The 20,112-nt window shown below is 45.9% G+C and overlaps 1 protein-coding gene across 1 annotated transcript; it reads right to left on the bottom strand.

The window, feature by feature from the left end:
- Positions 1-1,219: 1,219 nt before the first annotated feature.
- On the bottom strand, positions 1,220-7,794 carry PRND (prion like protein doppel). Its single transcript, XM_050745261.1, has 2 exons — positions 7,703-7,794; positions 1,220-5,236 (listed from the first exon to the last, which is right to left on the bottom strand). Exon 2 carries the CDS (start codon positions 5,223-5,225, stop codon positions 4,695-4,697), a length of 531 nt encoding a protein of 176 aa, XP_050601218.1. The 5' UTR covers positions 5,226-5,236; positions 7,703-7,794; the 3' UTR covers positions 1,220-4,694.
- Between the last annotated feature and the right edge of the window lie 12,318 nt (positions 7,795-20,112).

Below are 20,112 nucleotides of genomic sequence, written 5' to 3'. Positions count from 1 at the left end.
AAGGGATGAGGAGGCCCTCGCTCATCTCTGACTCGTGGTCTCCGGGTAGACAGCAAACTCTTAGCCTCTGGTCTGAGCCAGGCTCACCAAGAGGTCTGTTCCTCAGCAGGGCAGTGTCTGAGCTGGAAAAACTGAAACTGGTCATGATGCCAAGTCTGTGTAAGTCTTCTTGATCACTCGCCTGGCAGGTGTGGTCTGTGACAGTGCTGGTTACACGAGGGCACACGAGCCCTGCTGTCACATTTCAGTAGACACCCTGGTAGACTCAGGATGTGGATGTGCCATGCACCAACACAGAGACAGCTTACGGTACACGTGTCCATCCATCTCCAGCCATGATGAAAAAAGTCTTGGGTGAAGCAACAAGATGTGACCACATCATAGGTACCATGTAGGGCCTGGAGTCCTTGACCCAGTCAGCCACCACCCCAATCCAGTCACTTGTTGTCAGAAAGCTTGAGGTAGAGAGTGCGGGCAGCTCAAGACAAACTTAAGGCCACTGCTCGGGACACCCTATTAGGACCAGAGGGTGGAGTTTCTAGACACTGTCAGGCATATCTTAAGCAAGGTGGGGTGTGAGGGGCTCCAGGAAAACGCTGATTGTCTGCCAGAGCCTGGAGGGGAGGAACAGCATGGGCTACTTTAATAGTGTTCTCAATTCTCTGCTCCTTTTGAGCTTTTGGATCTAGAGGGTATTCTGGCTGGAATGCAAATGCTTGCATGTGTAATTTTAGTAAAAGTCAGTAAAAAGGCCAGGGCATAAGCTCACCTCAAGCCTTCCCAGTGGCTGGGGTGTGTGGAGCTGTGCAGATACACCACCCTCTGAGTTGGAAGCCCGTCCACTCACTGCCTGTTTTCCAGGCTTCTCAGGCAGATGTTTTGGGCCAAGGACCAGGTTTAGAATGAGAATTGCTAACAGTTTTAGGAGGATTTTCAAATGGTCCTCATGGCCAAAAGTTTTAGAGAGCTTTAGGTGTGCCATTTGCAAAAGAGAGAAGATGCTTAGGCAACATTTGTAGAAAAGGTGGCTTCTCATGCTTAGATGACAGAAACTGTTCCAAATTAATGCCATAAACAGCTGGTGGGAATAGGATTTGCTCCAGCTATGTGCGAACATAACCCGGTCACGGCTGGTAAAATTTAAATTACACACGGGCTTTGTTCCAGAAAATTTGCACGTGTGAATCTATTCCACAGAAACAAAACTACCAGACTGCAGTGTAGTATGTACAAGGATGTTTATTGTTTGCAGTGGCAAAAAACTGGAAGTAATCTGAAGGCCCATCAACAGGCAATGATTCAATCAATCCATACATCTGTATTAAGTGAGATTATGTAGCAATCCAAAAGCATGAGCCAGCTATCTAGATAGCTGTTGTTCCAAAGAGTTTCATGAGGCAATGTTAAGTTAGGTAAGCCAAATTGCAGATGAATAAATATTTTACAAACATAGTACTTTTAAAAGGCATAATCAAGTTAAAAACCCTCACTTATGTATCTGAGCACAGTTAAGGTGGAGGCTGGAAGGAGGGGGCGGGACTGGGGACGATGGGTGGGGAGGAAAGAAAACAAAGAGTAAGCAGGGCATGGTGGCTCACCCCTGCAATCCCAGCACTTTGGGAGGCCGAGGTGGGTGGATCACCTGATGTCAGGAGTTCGAGACCAGCCTGGCCTACACGGCAAAACACTGTCTCTACCAAAAACACAAAAACAATATTTCTGAGCTTGGTGGTGGGCACCTGTAATCCCAGTTACTTGGGAGGCTGAGGCATGAGAATTGCTTAAACCTGGGAGGCGGAGGTTGCAGTGAGCCAAGATCATGCTACTGTACTCCAGCCTGGGCAACAGAATGAGACTCTGCCTCAAAAAAAAAAAAAAAAAGGTATAGAAAAATGAGTAAAAAGAACTGAATGAAGTTAAGTAAAAATTCAGAATATAAAACCACACCTTTTTATTGCGCATATGAAAGTTTATATATGCAAATGGTTAAAAACTAGGAAAGTACAGGGGAAGCAGCAAACACTGACCCAATCAGATGCTGGGATCATTGTATTATTTTGGTTTGGAATATCTGTTGTAATTTTCATGTCACTTTTACAATAAACTTATATTTTAAAAAGTCAACACTTAGCAGGGGCTGAGAAAGCAATGGTTGGCAAAATTATTCACACTGCAAAATGACGATATCCAGAAAAATTCCGAAGCCCCTCCCAATGTTTTGCACATAGTAGGCACTCCATGCCTCTTTGCTAAAGTGAAAAACCAGGTTCACTAAGCCTTTATTCCACCCCATGATTCATCTACTTGAGCAAGAATGTTCAAGCACACACGCTTTTGATTAAAAGCTCCATAAACAAATTTTGCATTTGAATCACCATGTATACATTCACGTCATGCCCCACTGAAGTCTGGTTGCTGGGACTATTAACAGAATGAGAAAAGACAGCAATTACAGAAAATGAACGACATCATGGCCTAAGCGTTTTCACATCAGAAATGAAGTCATTTGGCTGACGTGGCTGCACGTGCTGTTGTAATTAAACTTAGGAGAGCGAGGAAGTGAAATGTCAGTGTCAGCCTCTGAGTACTTTTTCTTTCTTTCTCTCTTGCCATTGTTGTTATGTTTTAAATTAGAAAGCAGGAAATAAGCTTAGAGGATATGTTCTGTACTTTTTTCTTGCTCTCTGATCTAGAATTAACAGGACTGTGGAATCAGAAGGCGAGTGTAGTGCTGGCAGCAGCGTGAACCCCAGTCCTGGCTGCAGGGTGGACGTCTCCTCCATGTGCCCAGTGTAAGGCTGTTTCTTTGTGCTGCTCTGCCCCCAAGTCCTCCGCTCACTTTCAATGTTAAAACCTTCCAAATGTGTCCTTGAGAAGAACACTGATAGCCGAGGGGACTCAGCACAAGAGATGCCCTCATCAGCACTCATGTTCTGAAATGCTTTGGATCAACTGTCTGATAAAATGCATGTTCCCCCCTTACAAACTCTCTTTAAAGGAGAATTGATAATATTCAGTGGCTGTTTTCTCTATAGTTCAACTCCTCCTGGGAGTCTCTGAGAGTGGCCTAGAGTGCCTGTAGGAGCCTCTTAGAGCATTCAATTCATTGTTTTAAATTTAAAACAGATTTTAAACATTATTCATATTTTGTTATATATTTTTAGCTAATAAGGTGGTGTATCAATTCCTGCTTATGGCATGGATTGGATTCTTTATTGGGTCTCCCTAAAGACACAGTTTTGTTTCTTTTTTAACCTTTTTGGTGAGTAATTGGATTTTTGTAGTGCTAAGTGGTTTACAGAGATGATGGCCTTCACCAGGCTGTCTTGAAAGAACTGAGAGACTTTGCACAGAACACAGATATAAAGGGATTATATTTAAAGATACTCGTATGGGTGCACATAAAACATGCACGTAGGTTTAGGGGACATTAGAAGCAAATATGCCATTAAAATTTCTTTTTTCCTTAAATATATGCAATGTTTCAGGGATGGGAACAGCAAACACTTACCCTTCTTTTGAAAAAAAAAAAAAAAAATCTAATCCCAGCACTATGGGAGGCCCAGGTGGGTGGATCACCTGAGATCAGGAGTTCGAGACCAGCCTGGCCAACATGGTGAAACCCAGTCTCTACTAAAAATACAAAATTAGCCAGGCATGATAGCACGCACCTGTAATCCCAGCTACTCGGGAGGCTGAGGCACGAAAAGTGCTTGAACCTGGGAGGCAGAAGTTGCAGTGAGCCGAGATTGTGCCATTGCACTCCAACCTGGGGGACAAGAGTAAAACTCCACCTCAAAAAAAAAAAAAAAAAAAAAAAAAAAAAAAAAGAAAAAGAGAAAGAACATATTCATGCCACAGACATATCCTGCTGTATATGTGGTCTGCTCTGGGAATCAGCTTCCAATATTTCCTTACAATATGATTTCTGGGCCTTTGTCTAGCTTTACTTCTATTTTAGTTTAATTTCTTTATTCTATTTTAGTTTAGTTAGAAGGATTAAAATAGCCACCATGTACCAAAGTACACAGCCACCAGCTCAGGTGTTTTCATTTATTTCTAAACATGGAGCTTCCACAATTTCATTAGAGATACACGTTTGGATGTGGGTCCCTGTGAGCCATAAAGTGATCACGAGACAGCTCTGGAATTGGACAGAGCAGAAAACCTGGGGTTAGACAAGCCAGGGTTGAATCCTGGCTCTGCCACTTTCTAGCTGGTGATGCTGGGTGCACTACTTCAGCTCTCTGAGCCTCAGTTTCCTTATCTGTAAAATGGGAATGCACCTACTTTTAAGAGTTGTTGGGAAGTGCTGTGAAGCAGGTGGCGCAGTGCCTGACGTGTTCTTCTCATCAAGCAATTACTACTAATCTAGTAGTAGTAATGTATTCAGGGAAGGGAATAGCAAGCACTTACCCTTCTTTTGAAATAAGATGCTCTGCTAGGGGCTAAGAATGGAGTGATAGAGACGCTCTGCTAGGGGCTGAGAATGGAGTGATGGAGAAGCCACAGTCCCCCATCTATCAGAACACAGGCACATACCAGGGCGCATATGTGGGAGCGGCATTTGCAGTGCGAGTGCATCGCCGCTCCTGGGCACCTTCAGAACATGCCTGGGTTTGGGGGAGAAGAGCTGGGTCACTTGTGGGGATTTGCTTGCTGCTGCGCTCTGCACTACCAGCCTCCTGGCAAGCTTATTTCACCATGAGCCAGACGAAAGCCGGCAGGCAGAGGAGCACTGGCTGGTGCATGGTGACCCGAAGTCCCGCGCCCCTCTCCAACCAAAACTCGCAGCGCTTGAGGGAGCAGAGCTCCTGGACCAGCCGCCAGAGGACCCGCTGGTGGAGCTTGTTGTCCGGCTTCTGGAACTCCCCCTGGTTTTCCGCCTGGGTGGCGTTGATACAGCCGGTGACAAATACCTCCTTGGTCACGTTGGCCTCGGAGCAGCCGTCGTAGTGGATGCCATCGGGGAACTGCCAGTAGTTGGCCTCGTAGTACCTGTTACCTTCGGCTCCGAAGTCGATGTTGAGCTTGCGGCCTTGCTTGATGAAGGCTCCCGGGCGGTTCTCAGCCACCTGGGCCTCCGTGATCTGGGCAGTGCTGGGCAGGGCCTTCCGGTTCCACTTGATTCTGTGCTTAATGCCCCTGGCCTGGACCACGGAGAGGTGGCTGAGGAGCAGCATGCAGACAGTGGCCAGCCACCACCGGCTCAGGTGCTGCCTCATCGTGTCAGAACCTGCCAGAGAAACAGCAGGGATCAGCTCCCAACCAGGCTCCCCGGGCTCCCCTGCCCCCTCCCGAGTGCAGGAGACTTTAAGGAAGGAATTGCATCCTTGTGCTATTTATGTGGTCTCAAAAGCATAATTGTTTCCCCATGTTTGGGCTGTGCAAGGTTAACTCGAACACTGAGCTCCTTTGCTATTGCTAGGATTACATTCACTTAGGGCCCTGGTCCTGGTTTTCCTAGACAGACAAGCACGGCAAAGGGCAATTACAGAGGCTTTGAATATGCATGGGAAATAAAGGAGTGGTGACTTAATACATGTAAGTTTTCTTTGACACTCCCAAGTCTTTCAAATCAAGAAATCCCTGGAAGGAAAATACAATAGAAGAGTTGGAATCAAATGCTTGTGGGCATGGACTATGTGTGTGTGTGTGTGTGTGTGTGTGTGTGTATGTATATATGCATATACATATATATACACACACATATTTTAGAGACAGAATCTGGATCTCACTCTGTTGCCCAGGCCCCAGGCTGGAGTGCAGTGGCATGATCATAGCTCACTGCAGCACTGAACTCCTGGGCTCAAGCAATCCTCTTGCCTCAGCCTCCAGAGTAGCTGGGACTGCAGGCGCACACTACCACACCCAGCCAATTTTCAAATATATTTTGTAGAAACGGGTCTCACTATGTTGCCCAGGCTCAAGTGATCCTCCCACCTCAGCCTCCCAAAGTGCTGGGATTACAGGCACGAGCCACGGTGCCTGATTTTAGATTGTACTTTTAATCTCCCCTCTTTGTTCTTTATTGCTGTGAGCTGGCACTGTCTTGGGTGCATTCTTCCATCCATTCTGAGGAATTCACTGGCTGCTGATCCTAAAGGCCTTTGCAGTAATGAGAGAGAGAGGAGGAGGAAGGTGGGGGAGAGGGAAAGACGGAAACGTAGTAAAGGGACCCCTGTCTCCCCTATGTCCAGGGGTCAAGTGCGCTCCAGGCATCATTTCCAATCTCACGCCTGGGGGACAGCGTGACCATCTGCTTATCCTACTGGCTTTTTGTTACATACTTTCTTCATGCCTGCCACTGTGTTAAGCCCTTCTATGACATTGCCTAACTTAATTCTCACATGAGGTAGGTGCATTATTATCCCCATGTTATAAATGTTGTCCTGGGATTCAGAGAAGTTAAGTAATTTACCCAAGGCTGCACAGGGGGGAGGTGGCAGACCCGCACTGGGCTCAGTCTAATGCTGCACTGCATGTGTCCACTAGCCATGCCCCACTGCCCATCTGGGTTTCGGGAGAAGACAGTGCTCACACACTGTGCTTTTCACTCACTGGGCCTGATGCCCCCTGAGCTGGGCAAAGGGCAAAGGGCAGAGCCCTTGAGGAATTTTGGAGAAAACGAGATGAAAGGGAAGACAGGAGGGCCTGGGGGAACACCAGGAGGGTCCTGGGTCAAGGTGGCCCTGGGACATCCGAACGCTGCCACTGATGTCATGGAAAACCCTTCACCCCACCCCTCGAGGTTGCCTGTCACATTCGGCTCCTGAAACTACAATAGCCACCGGGAAATCCACTTCCCAAGGCCAACTGTCAGGGCATTCCAGCACCTGGGTCTTTGTCTGTGTGGATCAGGGAAACGGAAAGAGTTCCCAGAGCGGAGCTTGCCTAAGCTGTCTCCTAGGCGAAGATTTACTGTGAGGCCGCGGGGCCCCAGAGCTGGAGGAGGCGGACAGGGAGCTTGTTTAGCCCCTCACACACCCTCCACCGCCCCCACTGCAGCATCCCTAAAAGTGGCTAATGTTCCTCTGTTAAAATGTTCAACTCTGATGCCACATTGGTCCTTATATTAAAAAAAAAAAAAAGGCAAAACACAGCTGAAGTGACCTCTAGAAGCACACCCAGTCATCTCTAGAAGCCTGCGAAGAGGCCTCGCCGACCCTTCCTTGCTCGGAAACATCGCCTCGTCTCTGTCCCAGGGTGTTCATGAGCACCTGGGCCCCCTCACCCCACTCTCTCTGCCCCCTGAGCACAGTCAGCTCAGACTGGCTTTCTCCAAAGAGATCCAAGCACGAAGCAAACATTCATTAGTCTCCTAAATAGCGGGCCATACTCCATTTCATTCCTTTTTTAAGGAGTAATCTTAAATAAGAATAATGATATAATAGATCATTTCAGGTGAGTCAAATAAAAAAAATAAAAGCACAGCATTCTTGAGAAAGAAATTAATTTTCATAGGCAGAGGCTTAAAGGCAAAACAAAAATCCCAACCAACAAACCTAAAGTAGTATTTTATTATAGCACCAGCTTATAGAAAGGCAAGCCCGGTGGTGACTGAGTATCCTCGCAAGTCTCCCCTGAACTTGGGACCGATCCCCGATGTGGGAGTAAGGAAATCCTTGCATGATTTTCAGTCCGGAGTAAAGCCTTGATAAGCAACCAGCAACCCTGACCACAGAAGTGGCCCCTCACGTACCTTGGCTCTCTCTGGAGCGTGCCTCTGGAGCCTCGAGCTGCACAGTCCCCCAGCACACCCTCTTGGCAGCCAGGTCCGCCCGGCTATATAGGAGCTGCATTCCTGCAGGTCTCCAAATAAGGCAGCCCTTCCCTCCCTGGCAGGACCAATCAGGGCTTCCTGGACCACTCCTTCATCTTAAGAAGGGTGGACCTTCTCATCACACTTTACTAAGGAAACTATGTGAAAATCTTGATGAAGTTCAGCAAGACTTGAGAGGTGCCTTTTAGAATTGGAATTAGGCATGTTAGAAGGAAAATGCTTTTCCCATCAATATCTATGACAGATGTGGCTTCAACAAGCCTCGCTGGACATGCATAGTGTCCTGCACCTAAAGGCCAGCCTCGGACTGCAAAGGAGTCTTTGCTGACAGCCTCTGTGGGGGAGGTTTAGCTCAAAAAGAAGGCAAGCGTTCACCTGGACCACCACGCCCCGACGGTGGGACCAACGGGGTGTGTGTGTGTGTGTATGGCGCGGGGTGGGGGATCACACTTTCATCGGATAATGGGGAAACAGGACTGGTAGGTATGGAGTGGAAGACACGTGAGAAGACTTCCTGGCATGTTGGACCGGGAATGCTTGAAGGACTGAATTATCCCGAAGGTCAATACAATTAGTACTGCAAGGCAAAGTTAAAAGTGAATTATGGAGGAAAGTATGGGGCAAGATTTTCCTGTAAACAGAAAGCGATTTTTATGCTGAACGTGAATCCCGTCAGTGTTCACGGTGGCTTCGAGTCAGAGCACTTTTGCAAACCAAATTAAACTGTTGTTACCAAGAAGGCCAGCAGAGGGCGCCAGAGAGCGGACAAAGACTGCTGCCTGTCGGTGGGAAACCTGGGCTTCAGGGCTCTGGGTGGATTTGGGGCCTCCAGTTGGGCCTTTCTTTCTCTTCTGCTTTTAACATTTGTTTCATTTCCCCACTTCTTTGTTTTTAAAGAACTTTTCTATTTCCTTTCTAGAACCACAGGCTTTTTGTGCTTCTGAATACACACAAAACAGAAACACAGTAGTGTAATCTTAACAGACTGTTTGCAAAATGGAGATGAAAAAATAAAAATCTCCTAATATTTCAGTACCCAGAGACAAACGTTAGGACAATTTTGTTTAACATATAGATGCTTAGGGCCAGAGTGTTTAGAGCTAGAAAGGACTCAGAATTCTCTGGTCCAGCTCCTTTGCATGGTGAGGTCACGGGCCCAGATAGGCTCAAGGTCACCCAGCCAGGCTGGCAGAGCAGCCTTGGCGGGCTCGTTGTCCCATTCTGAACTCTGTGTACTGTCCCCCTGCCTGTTCCCACCAGACACAATCATCTCCAGCCCCCTCCATCCCTCTTCCTCCTATTCTCTTTCTGAGTAGGACTTTACCCAGAGAATGGTGGGAGGTTGGTTTAGAGCTGACGTGGCTGCAGATTCCTCTTGTTAGTGAACAAAAGGCTGTTTACAAAGGCACAGAGGAGTGTGGAAGACTGAAATTGCTGGAGAAGCAGGGAGGAGCTCTGGAAGCTGAAACAAGGCAAGAAAACAATAAGCAGATGTGGAGAATGTGGAGCTGACCCAATCCTGCCTCGCATCCCCCTTTCCTGCCTGTAAAGATCAAACAGGCCAAGGAATTAGTGTGAGAATATTCATTTCTTCAAAAGAACTGAGAGACCAGGGCCAAGTGAATTATACTATGTTACATAAAGTGGATTACATTATATAGTCTGGGAAATAGAATTGTGTATGGATCATCTTTGAGAAAGCAGGGAGAATGAGATGGAGACCAGAGATCTGGGTGTTCCATGATGCAGGGGTTTATGATACAGTTCTCTAGAACGTGTAAATAATAGAAAATTATGCTAATTTCTAAAAAAGCAGCAGGGAATGGCTGAATTCTAGAATGCATGAATGAGTCATTATTTGATCAATTTCCAGCTTTGATTAGACCTTGGACCAGTTTGAGAGCATTTATAAGTGAATACAGTGATTGTTTGACTACAACCTACCAGGCCAAATGAACTATACCAGGGAGGTTACTGTTTGGGAAGATGACCCACCATATTTGTGCCAAGAAAGGAAGAACACAAGAAGGATAAGCCAGGTTCCGTTGCTGGCCCATGGCTTAATGGTAGAGAAACAGTTGAAATGTGATTTGGAAAATAATACTTATTTAGCTGTGTAGCTACCTAAACAGCTGTTATAGTCCGAATGTTGTGTCCACTCAACAACTCATATGTTGAAATTCTCACTCCCAAGATAATGGTACTAGGAAGTGGATCTTTGGGAGGCAATTAGGTCATATGGGTGAAGCCCTGATGATTGGGATTAGTGCCCTTATAATAGAGGCCTGAGAGTGCTCCCTGTCCCTTCTGCCATGTGGTGACACAGTGAAAGATGGCCATCTATGAACCACAGAGTGGGTTCTCATCAGACACCCAATCTGTTGGTGCCTTGATCTTGGATTTGCCAGCCCCTAGAACTGTGAGAAATAAGTATGTGGTGTTTATAAATCATCCAGTTTATGATATTTTATTATAGCAATCTGAATGGACTAAGGCAATAGACATACTTAATTTTTTCTTTTTATTCAAGTCTGAGGTCCACACAGAAGGTGCACATATTTGCAATGTCCAGCATTATGTTTTTTGTTTTGTTTTGTTTTTTGTTTTTTTGTTTTTTGGTGTTTTTTTGATAGAGTCTTACTCTGTCGCCCAGGCTGGAGTGCGGTGGTGCCATTTTGGTTCACTGCAATCCCCACCTCCTGGGTTCAAGTGATTCTCCTGCCTCAGCCTCCCGAGTAGCTGAGACTACAGGCACGTGCCACCACACTTGGCTAATTTTTTGTATTTTTAGTAGAGATGGGGTTTCACCGTGTTAGCCAGGATGGTCTGGATTTCCTGATCTTGTGATCTGCCCGCCTCGGCCTCCCAAAGTGCTGGGATTACAGGCATGAGCCACCACCGCCAGCCCAGCATTATATATTTTTACAAACTAAACACACCATTGTAACCTACACCCAGATTAGGAAACTGAGCATGACAGCACAAAGCTCCTCATGGCTTCTTCACGTCATGATTCCCTCCCCTATACTGACCACTCTCCTGAGTCCTATGCCATAGGTTAGTTTTGTCTGATTTTGTATTTCATATACATAGAATTATATAGAATATAATCTTCTGTGTCTGTCTTTTGCTCAAATTACATATTTGAGGTTCACCCACATTGTGTGTAGTTATAGATCATTCATTCCATTGTGAGAATATTCCACAACCTACTTATCCATTTCCCTGTTGATGGACATTTGGGCGGTTTCTCATTTGGGATCTTATGAATAGGGTGGCCGTGAATATTCTTGCATGTTCTTCTTGGTGCCCATATTTCTGTTGAATATATACTCTTAGGAGTAGATTTACTGGGTCGTAGAATATGCCTATTTTTCAGCTTTTACGGTCTTAGAATTTGGACTATAGCTTTTCAAAAATCTTAAATTCACCCTCCTTTATGGTTTGACCACTATTCTACTCCCAAACCCAGCCAGGAGTCTCCATGTGGTTCCCTTGTCACTTGGCACAGAGCCTATTACTGTAGTCACCGGAGCCTCCCATTCACACATTCTGCTGAGCTCATAGAAGTTGAAAGACTGTGTTTCATTCACATGTGTTTGCTTGGCACCTAGCACAGTGCCTGGGATCTAGATGCATCTAGATTCCCTTTATCCCTTGTTGGTCGGTGACGCATACCAGAGGGCAGGCTCAATGGTCCAAATCGCAGTTGGTTGGACTATACAAAAGCAGCGAGAGAACATTTTACAGGGATAAGGGAGACAGTTTTACAGTTGTTACTGTTGTTTTCTTAAGCGCAGCATGTTGAAGACCTGGTGGTAGTTGAAGTTCTGTGGCATAGAGTTGTTGTAGAAGCAAAACAGGAGCCCAGAGGGTGACCGCAGGTTGGAGAGGCAAATGCCGTGCATATTCATGGATCATTTCCTCTGCAGTTTTCTGCCCTTCCTGGTCAGAGTGCAGTCAGTGTTTGGAACTTGGCTGTGAGGAATTGACTCAGGGCGGGGAGTAGGGTGGAGACAGGGGAGGATGGGAGGGAGGTGAGGAAGGATGGGAGGTGAGGAAGAGCAATAGTCCTTCTGGCTCAGCCGAGACCACTGAAGCATTTCTTCCTCTCATGCGGGAATCACCCAGTGTATGTGGAACAGGATGTTTGTAGGTGAGAAGATAGAAGATGGGGAGCCACTGAAGGCTTCGGCATGTACAGGATGAAGGCTGTGTTTTAAGGTGATCTGTCTCTCGTGTTGTCCAGAAGGGAGAGGCCCAGGAAAGGGCAGAAACGCCCACCTGCAGACTCGAAGAAGGGCAAAGAATGCCAGACTCAGCCACCACCGAGTTCCTCATTTAGCCTCCCCATCACTTTGCTCCTTGTCTGTGATGTTTTTAAAAGCATAATTAACCTGATAAGTTGTTCTGCAGTTTGTCACCTCTCCCTAAATACATAGTAAAATGTCCAAATGGAGAAAGGCATCCCCCAGGATGAGGCTACCTGGACCAGATGAGGGTCCAGTTCTTATTGTGTCAGAGTGGGGACACCTGGGTTGCTCAGGTTGGTGTTCATTCTCAGGGGGGCGGGTCCCAGGGTGCTGCACGGAGAGTGAACATGAGCCAAAGACATGAGTTCTAATCCCCAGCCTGCCACTCTTGGCTTTGCAGGGCTTGGTCATCGTCAGTTACAGGGGAGCTTTGGCCTTCACTCTCATGGAAGGTGATTTCCACCTCAGACAATAAATGGTAAATTTGCTGGGCATCTTTGGGGTGGCGTAAGTTTATACTGAGAATCAGTTTTCTCATCTATGCAGGGGGTATCATGCCTGCTGCTCCCATCATTGTTAGGGTTGCTGCTTATCAATTGCTGCTTGGCACAGTTGAAACCGCAGAATACAATACAAATCCTTCCCTGAAATAGTGTAAAGGGTAGTAAGCTCAGGCCTAAAAGCTGCTTTGAATACACAGGTATGTGCTAACATGTTAATTAGTGGCCTGTCAGAAATATTAATGAAGCACTGATGGTTGTGAAGGCAACCAAAGAGGTTCGTGCCAGAGGCTGTGGTTGCCCTTGGCCAGGGGGACGTCCAAAGCACTGTGGAGAAAGGGATGGATTCAGCAGGGGAAAGTCTTTGCCAAGCCGCAGAGCTAACCCAAGTGGAAAATGCAGGGAGAGGTCACTTCTTGGTGGTGGTGGCTACAGGTGAGATCTGGCAAGAGGCGGGAATGGGGACCCAACGTATTGAATGCTTTTATTGAAATATAACATAATATAGAAAAATGCACGTGCCATAGTACAAAATTCAGTAGATTTTCACAAACTCAGTACCCTTAGGTAACCAGCAGAATATTCCCACCCCCCTCAATGGTAATAACCACTGTCTGACTTCTAGCTTCCAGGCTGGTGTTTCACCCTTCTTTTATACAAATGGAATCAAGCAATATGCATAATATGCATTGTTTTGTAGCTGGTTTCTTTTGTTCAAAATTATGCTTGTGAGATTTATTAATATTATTCCCTAGAGATGTTATTATTGTTTTTTTTAAATTGCTTTTTAATTTTTAATTTTTAGAGACAGGGTCTTGCTCTCTTACCCAGACTGGAGTGCAGTGGTGCCATCATGGCTCACTGTAGTCTCAAATTCCTGGGCTCAAGTGATCCTCTTGCCTCAGCCTCCCAAGTAGCTATTGACTACAGGCACATGTAGTCATAGTGGCTATTTTTTTTTTTCATTTGGTAGAAGTGAGGTCTTGTCATGCTGCCTAGGCTGGTCTTGAACTTCTAGCCTCAAGGGATCCTCCAGCCTCAGCCTCCCAAGGTGCTGGCTTACAGGTGTGTGCCATCAAACCTGGCTGAGATATTATATGTGAATTCTCATTCCTGTGTGGTATATGGTTGTTTAAAAAGGTCATAACTTCTTGATCTGTTCTTCTTGGGTTATTCTTCATTTGGGGCTATTGTGAATACAGTTGCCAGAAAATTCTTAGGCATGTCTCTTGATGACTATAAGCTCTCATTTCTGTTGGGGAAATACTCAGGAGTCAGAAGGCTGGGTCATAGGATGGGGTGTGCTCAACTTTAGTAGAACCTGCCAAACAGTGTTCCAAAATTTTTCAACCAATTTAGATTCAACCATGCAAGAGGGCTCTGGTTGTACCACAATGACCTGTTTCATGCCAGCTTCTCCTGTATACATTTCTTTTAATTCCCCTACAACCCTGTAAGAAAGGTGCTTAATGGAGAATTTTTGTTGTGTTGTTTAAACAAACAATTACAACAGTTTGGTAAATTATTGCATAAGAACAAAGTATAAATATTAGAGGAGAGTAGACCTAACTCCATCTTACCAATTGCAGGGGTTCTTAACTGGAAGGGCTGTCCATGGACAGAAATTGGAAAATACATGAACTTGGATGGGAAAAACCAATCACATCTTTATTTTCACTCACCTCTACCTGAAATAGAGCTTTTCCTCCATGAAGAATGCAGGTAGCAACTCACAGTAGCATTAGCCGTATCCGTGATTATAACACCACTAACAATCACAGATGCTTTCATGCCACATTACAGGGAGAGTGACCAACGGTCCCAGTTCGCCAGGGACTGAGGGATTCTCCAGGACACAGGGTTCTCAAGTGCCAGTTTGCCAGAGGTGGAGGGAGTTTCCAGGACACAGGATTTTCAGTGCTAAACTGGGAAAGTATGGTACAAGCCAGGACAAGTTGGTCAACCTAATTCCAGGCGTAACAAATCTCAAAATATCCTTTACACATATCACTGTTACATTATGTTTGTTATTAGGCTCACCTCAGTATATCTTATTTAGTGAGTTTCAAAATATTTAAGTTTAGTGAGCATTAACATATTTTGATAACTATATTTTAGTTTAATCAGTTTATGTTATAACCTATGTATCTTATTTTATGCATTTAAAACATTATACTGAGCAGGATTCATAGGCTTCATCAGGCTGACATTTCAGATTTCAGTTGGGTCTTTTTTTTTTTTTTTTTTTTTTTTTGCGATGTCGCCCAGCCTGGAGTGCAGTGGCACAATCTCGGTTCATTGCAACCTCTGTCTCCCGGGTTCAAGCAATTCTCCTGTCTCAACCTCCCAAGTAGCTGGGATTACAGGCATGTGCCACCACACCTGACTAATTTTTGTATTTTTAGTAGAGAGAGGGTTTCACCATGTTGGCCAGGCTGGTCTCGAACTCCCGACCTCAGGTGATCCACCAGCCTCAGCATCCCAAAGTGCTGGGATTACAGATGTGAGCTACTATGACTGGCCTCAGCTGGGTCTTGATGTATACATTAAGAGTTTGCCAGCTGGAGATAGGGATCGGGAAAGACATTCTAGGTGGAGGGAACAACATAAGCAGAGGATTGTAAGCACCCTAGAGGTGGCTCAAGAGACTCTAAGGTATGGATTCATGATGAGTCTGAATGATGAGGTTAGTTCTTGGAGACAAGTGAGGCTGTGCAGTGGGGAGTAACTCATTGCAGGTGCCCCCGTGGAGGACTGGCTTGCCAAAGAGAGTGGGGTGGGGAGGAAGGAACAGAATGGGAACAGCGGACATCTAGGGTGTCCCAATGGATTTGTTTTACAACTGTTTCTGCCCTGCAAGCTTTTCTATCCAGCTTAGCTTTGTGGTCCAGGAAAAGGAGGAAAAGAGCTAACATTTGCTCAACCATGCATTCTCCTTTCCATCTCTGGATAATGGTAATTACTGTGGGGCAGGAGGGGAGTGATCCCTTCAGCACAGGGGCAAGCATCTTCGTAGACCACGCCCACCTCCACCATGGAGGTCCTTGATTTGAAGGGTTGACTGGGTGTTCTCTTCCCTCCACGGTAGCTGCCACATGGAAACATTGCTGGTTTTCCAACTGGACACGAACCAATGCCTCGCTTCCATCTTCTCGGCTCTCCCGACTCCATCTGGAAGTGCCACACAGGTATGTGATGACACACAGGGAAGGAGGACTGGGTGTAAATGCAGGTCAGGGAAGACAAGGCCAAATGCCACACGGTGACTCAGAAGGGACATCTGGGTCTTACAGGATCGAGCAAGGCCTCTGAACATAGCAAGTAGGTCAAGTGAGTAAGGCAGAGAGGCAACGTGGGCAGTGAAGAAACTGATGCTCCAGCAAGGCCCCCCGCCCCGTCACAAGGCCTGGTATTCACACCACCTAGTCTTGCCAAAACAGCTCAGTGTGTGACAAGGGTGTGTCCTTACTCATCAGCATAACTTTCCTGTGAGGTGGAGAAGGAACAGCTGGGCAGATGGAGATGTCAGGAGAAATGCCGTCTTTAGGAAAAAGGATAGACTTTCCACCAGGTGAATGAAAGGCGTGGAAATAGTCTACATGAGAAGTAGACTGGATAAAGAAAATGTGGCATATATACACCATGGAATACTATGCAGCCATAAAGAAGAATGAGATCATGTCCTTTGCAGGGACATGAATGAAGCTGGAAGCCATCAGTCTCAGCAAACTAACACAGGAACAGAAAACCAAACACTACATGTTCTCATTCATACGTGGGAGTTGAACAATGAGAACACATGGACACAGGGAGGGGGACATCACACACCAGGGCCTATTTGTGGATGGGGGGCAAGGGGAGGGAGAGCATTAGGACAAATACCAAATACATGTGGGGCTTAAAAGCTAGATGACAGGTTTTGTCATGTAGGTTATGTAAAACCTGCACATTCTGCACATGTATCCCAGAACTTAAAGTGAAATAACAAAAAATAAAAAAAAGAATAGTCTATATGAGAGGTATTTTATAACCTAGTAGAAAAGGCAGTATTAAACTTGTCACAAAAACAGGTGCATGAAGCCACTTCCCAGACCCCCGAGCATTTATTTATTAGTTCACCAATGGTCCAGAATTTTTTCTTGAGGAAATTTTAGTACTTTAGATAGAATAAAGTGGACCACATTTCTGCCGCATATGGGCAAAGGGCCTATTCTCCTGGTAACGATCCCATCAGCTCTTGATACCAGCAGGCCTTGTAAGTATTACATATCACAGCAGGGGCAAGCAGGTTTTAAACTCAGCTGCTCCATAATTAAACATTACTGTGTTCCTTTTCACTTTTCTTACCTTCTTAAAGGTCAAGAATCTCATATTTCATTTTTCAGCCTTCATTGATTTAAACTTCGATTTTGTAACCAAAAAAGGCTTAGGACCAAGTGTCTAGAAATGTGCTAGACCTAAAGCTATTTGTTCTTCTCTATATACCTTTTTCTGGAACACTCGTGAGAAAAGCAAGCGGGCAGAAATGTTATTACAACAGATTAAACCTCAATCAACTGCCTAACCCTCCCCCTACCCTCTCGTCACCTCTGTGCTTGGGTAGGTAATTCTGTGCTTAAAAAAAAAAAAAGCATCATCAGCCAGGCGCTGGGGCTCACACCTATAATCCTAACACTTTGGGAGGCCGAGGCTGGTGGATCCCTGGAGGTCAGGAGTTTGAGACCAGCCTGACCAACATGGTGAAAACCCATCTCTACTAAAAATACAAAAATTAGCCAGGGGTGGTGGCGCGAGCCTGTAATCCGAACTACTCAGGAGGCTTAGACAGAAGAATTGCTTGAACCTGGGAGGCAGAGGTTGCAGTGAGCCAAGATCACGCCACTGCACTCAAGCCTGGGTGAGACTCTGTCTCAAAATAAATGAATAAACAAAAACAAAAATTAAAATTAAAAAGTAGCCCCATTGGGGTAATTCGCGTAACATGAGATTCACCACTTCAAGGTGTACACTCAGGGATATTTGGTACAGACAGAAAGTTATTCACTGATTGCTACCATTTAATTCCAGCACATTTTATCACACCAGACTCACACCAGACAGAAACCCTGTACCCATTAGGAGTCAGTTCCCATCCTCCACCTCCCTCCTACCCCTAGAAACCACTAATCCATGGTTTGCTTCTACAGATTTGCCCTTTCTGGACATTTTATATAAATGAAACCTCCTCATGTGTGGTCTTTTGTGACTGGTTTCTTTCACTCAGCGTAATGTTTTCAGGGTTCATCCATGTTGTAGAATGTAACGGTCCTTTATACCTTTTTATTACTGAATAATATTGTCTGGTCTGTGTGGTTTTATAATGAAGGTTGCCCCTCACCTTGGAGGATGCAAATACTCTGCCATTTTATATTGTGGTTTTACTTTTGGGAACTGGGAGAAGCCTACTTAAACAACGTTTTTGTTGTCCGATTACTTACTCTTTAGGGTGATTACGTCAGGAGCAAGATGGTGGGTTTTTTTCCTCGCATTTTCCATAACTTGGCGGGACAGAGCCAAACAGCCCATCCTGGTTTGTTTGTTGGATTCATCTCCACCTCCTGGCAGCCTGGGGGAATGTGGCAGCTCGAATGTGGCTGGTCAAAATCAAATGTGGGCCAGGCGTGGTGGCTTCTGCCTGTAATCCCAGCACTTTGGGAGGCCAAGGTGGGAGGACTACTTGAGCCCAGGAGTTCGAGACCTGGGAAACGTGGTGAGATCCCATCTCTACAAAAAAAGTTTAAAAAATAGCCTGGCATGGTGACACATGCTTGTGGTCCCAGCTACTTGGAAGGCTGAGGTGGGAGGATCGCTTGAAAAGGGGGAGGTCAAGGCTGCAGCGAGCTATGATTGTGCCACTGCACCCCGGCTGGAGTGACTGAGTGAGACCCTGTCTCAAAAAAAAGAAATCAAATGTGTAGCAGAACCACAATGGACCTTTTCCTTGGGAGGCAGAGAAAAATCTTACTCTTAAAATTCTCAAGCTAAGAATGGCCTTCGACAGACTTTATGTGGGGCATCTGGGCCTGATCACACGTGGAATCATTCCTTCGTTCTTTTTTCTGTTCATCAAAGGTCCAGAGCTGTTTCTTCAAGAAACAGCTGTGCTGGATGACCCTCATTGGAGACTGGAAACCTTCCTTTGGGATGAGTCTGGTCCGCAATAAATGTCTTGCTATCTGTGTGACAGAAATAGCAACCCCAGCACTTGTCATTCCTTCACTGAAAGGCGGTGTAGAGAAAGGGGTCTTCAGATTGGCTGGTGAGAAAAGGCCTCTTCCAGGGATTGGGGTAAAAGGAGATTCAGAGTCATTCAGGGAAAATAAGAAAATCAAAATTATAGGCTTCTCATTGGATTCTCCAGTCTGTGAGTCCGGACAGTGGGCGAGGCCAGTGGGCACCCAGCTGGAATGACTTGGGCCTTTGAGATCCTCTGATACTCTCTGCGGTGCTTCGCCTGACCTTGGACTTGGGGCCTCAGGAAGGTGAGTCTCGGCCATGAAGAAACCTGAGTGGACACATTCCATGTGTGGGTAGCTGCTGTTTGCAGGGTGGTGGGCACGCCCAGCATTTGGAATTGGGCAACATGCAGGAAGGGGACCTTGCCAGTCTTTCTGTAGCACCCACTGAATTACAGCTAACACTCCCAGCTTTATGTTAATTAACTTCTAATCAGCATAACTCCAAACCAGGTGTGTTTGCAGTGTATTTGTGTGTGGGAGGAACATGATCCGGTGTAAAGTTTTGGATCTTCCTAGGTCTGAGCCAAACTAAACCAAGTTGGTTGATCATGAAACTCTTCACTTTGTGCCAGACTTAGGGATGTGGTGGCTGGACTTTAGGAGCTATATCCAGAATGGAAACATTGCGATTTGCTCTGCCATGGGCACTATGAGGTAGGCACTGCTGGTGATCCTAAGGTGAATGGTGGGCCCTGACCCAGTCTGTGCAGGGGAACACAGTGACTCAGACAATGGCATCTTCATTGTGAGAAGCATGGGGAGTGTGTGAATGTGGGGTCCTCACAAGGCCCTCACAGTCCTGAGAGTGCCTTTGAACTGCATTGAGAGTGACACAGACATACTCTTATGACACTTCTAGAAAGATGATGTCATAGGCTGCATCGTGTCTCCCCACCCCTTCAATGTGTATGTTGAAGCCCTAACCTCTTATGACTGTGTTTGGAGATAGGGTCTTTAAAGAGGTAATTACACTAAGTGAAGTTATTGGGGTGGGCCCTAATCCAATATGACTCGTGTCCTTGTAAGAAGAGGGGCTTAGGGCACAGACATACCCAGAGGGAAGACCATGAGAAGACACAAAGAGGCAGGAGCCATCTACATGCTCAGGAGAGAGGCCTCAGAAGAAAGCACACCTGCTGGCACCTTGATGTTGGACTTCCAGCCTCCAGAACTGTGAAGAAATAGAATTCTAATTCTATTTCTATTTCTATTGTACCACCCAATCTGTGGTACTTGGTTATGGCAGCCCTAGAAAACTGATCCAGATGGTGTAACCAGCAAGGAAGACAATGAAGATG

This window comes from Macaca thibetana, chromosome 10, assembly GCF_024542745.1.
Source record: "Macaca thibetana thibetana isolate TM-01 chromosome 10, ASM2454274v1, whole genome shotgun sequence".
Classification (NCBI taxonomy): domain Eukaryota; kingdom Metazoa; phylum Chordata; class Mammalia; order Primates; family Cercopithecidae; genus Macaca; species Macaca thibetana.
Note: the sequence above shows the minus strand (reverse complement) of the source record. Positions and strands in the feature narration are given on the sequence as shown.